Consider the following 3,630-nt stretch of genomic DNA (forward strand, 5'->3'; position numbering starts at 1 on the left):
TGAGAGCCCGGCGCTATAGGGGGGCCCTACCGTCGGACTAGCGGGACCGGGGCCCCAGCTCCTCTCTGAGAGCCCTGCGCTAATGTTGCCCTACCGTCGGACGGGGAAACGGGGGTCTTCGTTCCACCGGAGCGGGGGATGAGACTGAATGCTACAGTTAAAGCCGCTGTCCAGATTTAAATAACAACGTGAGTCCAAACCGCGCCGAGTAGGTTACAGTCCGAGTTAATACAGCTGAATTATGGGTAGTGCGTCAGGCAATTAGAAGAACAAATTCACACTATTTTGCGCGGGACAAAAACGAGAGAAAACCGCGCATTCTGCAGGCGGACCCGCGGGCACGCGCGCCTGTCTATACTGCGTCGCGTGGTCAGGAGGAGACACGAGGAAGGGATTAAATTGAGGAACACAACTAAATTAATTTCATTATTACATTAAGGCTCGTGGCCCTCTGAGGAACACGGCGCCTCCTCATAGAGATCGCGCGGCCCGGAGGGTCAGAGCGCGCGGCACGCTGGGGTCAGAGCGCGCGGCTCAGACAAGAGGCTTAAAGCGGAGACAAGGGGTCTTTAACGCGGAATAAAATACTCTGAGTTCACTTCTAATCCCCGGGAGTGAGGATAAAACGACACGTAACACGCGCGAGGAGAGGTGAGCGGACCTGATAGAGGCCAGTGCGTCACAGGCCCACAGGGTCTCCGTGTTACCTCCTCCAACACAGTGACGGGACCTGTTCCATTACAGAACATATCCTGATCATATGGGATCGCAGCGTCGAGGCCTCAGCGGTCTGAGCAGCGCGCTGTATCTTATCAAACATCAGGGACATCCGCACCAAACAAAACCTGATGAGCGGCCATCAGAAATACCATTTGCTGAAACCTTGGACTTCTACTCGGCGTTTATGGTCCATTTAGACCTCAGTCTTACAGAAGGAATTATAAATAAGCAGGCGGTCGTCTGAACCCAGAGCATTGTATGCTGTACGGGTATGATTCCCACGCAGTGGTGAAGAATAGTATTCTCTTTAGATTTTAGTATAAAGGCTACATGCGTAGTAATGAGCCAAAAGATCCGTTCTTCATAGCACACAGAGTTAAAAAAAAAAGGCAACAAAAATACAGCAATACAGAAACAGACAATAAGTGAGCGGCAACAGCTCGGATTATTCTGAACTTTCATTCTTTTCTGTTTCAGCACCATGGAGAGCTCCGACAAGGGTGGGCCGTGAAATAGGATTTAATCTACAAATCAATGCACCTAGCAATAAAGCGAAGCACGCTAAACTTCACAATATAAAACCGGACTTTAAATTAAAAGCCTAATGCTGAAAGCAGCCTTCAATATTCAATATTTTTCAGGCACAGAAGATAAACGCATAATGAAGTGACAGTGTGTGTTCATCAAATCAATTTCTGATGATGGTAATGTAGCCTCATAAAGTCCTATATCCTCACACAGAAACATGGTGTACGCAAGGGGCTACAAGCAGGTGAGTGACTTTGAAACCTTTAAGTTTAACATCTCCAGGATAATGTCGGCCTGCTGAGCAAACAGAGAACACGCCAGGCCTGTCGTCACCAGACTAATTATCTGTCTAAATTACACACTTTTTATTTATAAGGAAACATTTGATGAATTCACCCGGTTTATACTGTAAGATTCACCGTTATCTAAATTCATATTTAGCCTAAACAGGGGAATAAAAGAGCTTCGAAATGAAAAGGCTGATCATCTAAATAGATGGCAATACGGTAGATATTCAGTTTATACAGGGTAGATAGGCCTATAATTTATCCAAACATTTGTTTAAGAATGGTGTAAATATTTAAAGCAGGTTATCTGGTCTTACGTAAGTGAACCTATACGTTAACGTTTAAGATAAGACGAGTTGAAGGCCTCCCGCCTGCTGCAGCGTTCTACTCCTGAGAGGAGGAAGTTATGTCGCTTTATGTCAGATATGTAGCCGATAAAAGAGCCGATAAAGACCCGAAGGAGGACCGATGGAGAGCTGATAGAGAGCCGATAGAGAGAGAGACACCGTGGAGCGGCTGTCTCTGCTCCCCGGTGTGAATCCCTTCTCTGCTCGATGCTCGCTGTCCGGGGTCCTACTGGCATGTTAGAGCGCCATCATGAGGTCTGTCTGAGGAGCTCACGCTATACTGGTTCGTTTGGTCATACTGGTTCGCATGCACTCCAGCCATGGACTCTGTATCGGCTCGGTTCCCTAGTCAGGGATTGGACTCTTCACTGCGCCACGGGGGGTGCGTTCCACCTTTATCCTGCACGTGTTCCGTGTGAATCCAAGTTGAGCAACATTACATCCCAATAAATTATAATAACCGGTGAGTCGTCACAGTTAAACCACAAAAGATGCAGCACAAGTTATCCGCTGACGCATCGGAGAGTCTAACGTGAACCTCCTCCATGTGGGTTCGAATCCCAAGTTTGGGGAAGGCGTTACGCGCGTGCGGCTTCCTCCACTGAGGCATTATTGTACACAGGAGCCAGAACGGAGATCTAAGGACGGAACACTTCTGAAACAACAACACAAAAAAAGATTTCTATGTATAACAAGTCTAACACGTCTAACACGTCTAACGTGTCTAAGGTTCCCAGGTAGCGGGGTCCGGGGGGGACTCACCAGGTAAAGGGCTGGCGTCAGCAGCAGCAGCACGGCGCACCAACACGTCCCCTGCATCCTCCCGGACCTCAAACTTCCACTTATTTCCCGGCTCTGGCTCTTGGTTCTTCGCGGACCATAAATCCCCTTGCCATCCGCTTCACAGCCCGGTCAGCAGCGCCTTCAGCAGCCCGGATACCGGGAGACCTCACACCCCATGGCCGGACTAACGCTGGTACTGGGAATCTGGCGAGGCTACTACAGGAGCGCAGAGTAAGGGCTCCAACAGAGTTAATCCAAAAACAAGATTATAGCGCGGTCATATTTAAGGGAGTTCAGGTTGGGAGAGGTGGTGGAGGTCGGTTGAGCGCGAAGGGGTCCCGGCGTGGGATGATCTCGTGCGTGGAGCGGCTGGCGGAGCAGGGCTGGACTGAGAGGAGCACCGGTGTGGCGCGCTGAAGAACCCGCGCTTTATACTGCGCGCGCTCTCTCAAACGCGCGCCTACAAACGTCTCGAGCCACGCCGTGGTGGGTGGGTGGGTGTGTTTGTGTGTGTGTGCGTCGCGCGTGAGATTGGTTAAAATTGGCAAGGTTCACGCACCCCCCCCCTCCTCCCGGAGTCTTTCATGTAGACGTGAAAGAAGACGAAGAAAAGAGAACCAGTAGGAGACCAGTGCCCTTGGCTGTTGGTGTGATGGGGCTGAGCCCGAGTGGTGTTCCATTTTACCCACGAGGGACGGACTCGGTGCGCTCGGGACCACGACGCTCCAGACCTACAGAACCACGGTCACAATAAACATGGAGGACAGGAAGTTGGTTCTCCATTCCTCCACTTCAAACATAAGCTTACAAAGTGAAGGATTTGGAAATCACAGTCATATCTTTGAGTTCCCTGGTCACTTCAAGGATTACTCGAATGTCTATTTTATTTGGTTTGATTCAATACAACTATTAGCTCTACCCTGGGAAAGCAAGTGGGGGGGGGCGTGCAGGAGGGGTGGGGGGGG

At 50.1% G+C, this 3,630-nt stretch overlaps 1 protein-coding gene across 1 annotated transcript in view; it reads right to left on the minus strand.

The window, feature by feature from the left end:
- nxph1 (neurexophilin 1) overlaps positions 1–2,701 on the minus strand; it is a 31,596-nt gene extending 28,895 nt beyond the window's left edge. The window contains exon 1 of the mRNA XM_056583502.1: positions 2,645–2,701. Coding sequence (XP_056439477.1) covers positions 2,645–2,701 — 57 coding nt within the window. The remainder of the gene's footprint in view (positions 1–2,644) is intronic.
- Positions 2,702–3,630: the final 929 nt, after the last annotated feature.

The sequence above is a fragment of the Gadus chalcogrammus genome, chromosome 22 (assembly GCF_026213295.1).
Source record: "Gadus chalcogrammus isolate NIFS_2021 chromosome 22, NIFS_Gcha_1.0, whole genome shotgun sequence".
In the NCBI taxonomy this organism is placed as follows: Eukaryota; Metazoa; Chordata; class Actinopteri; order Gadiformes; family Gadidae; genus Gadus; species Gadus chalcogrammus.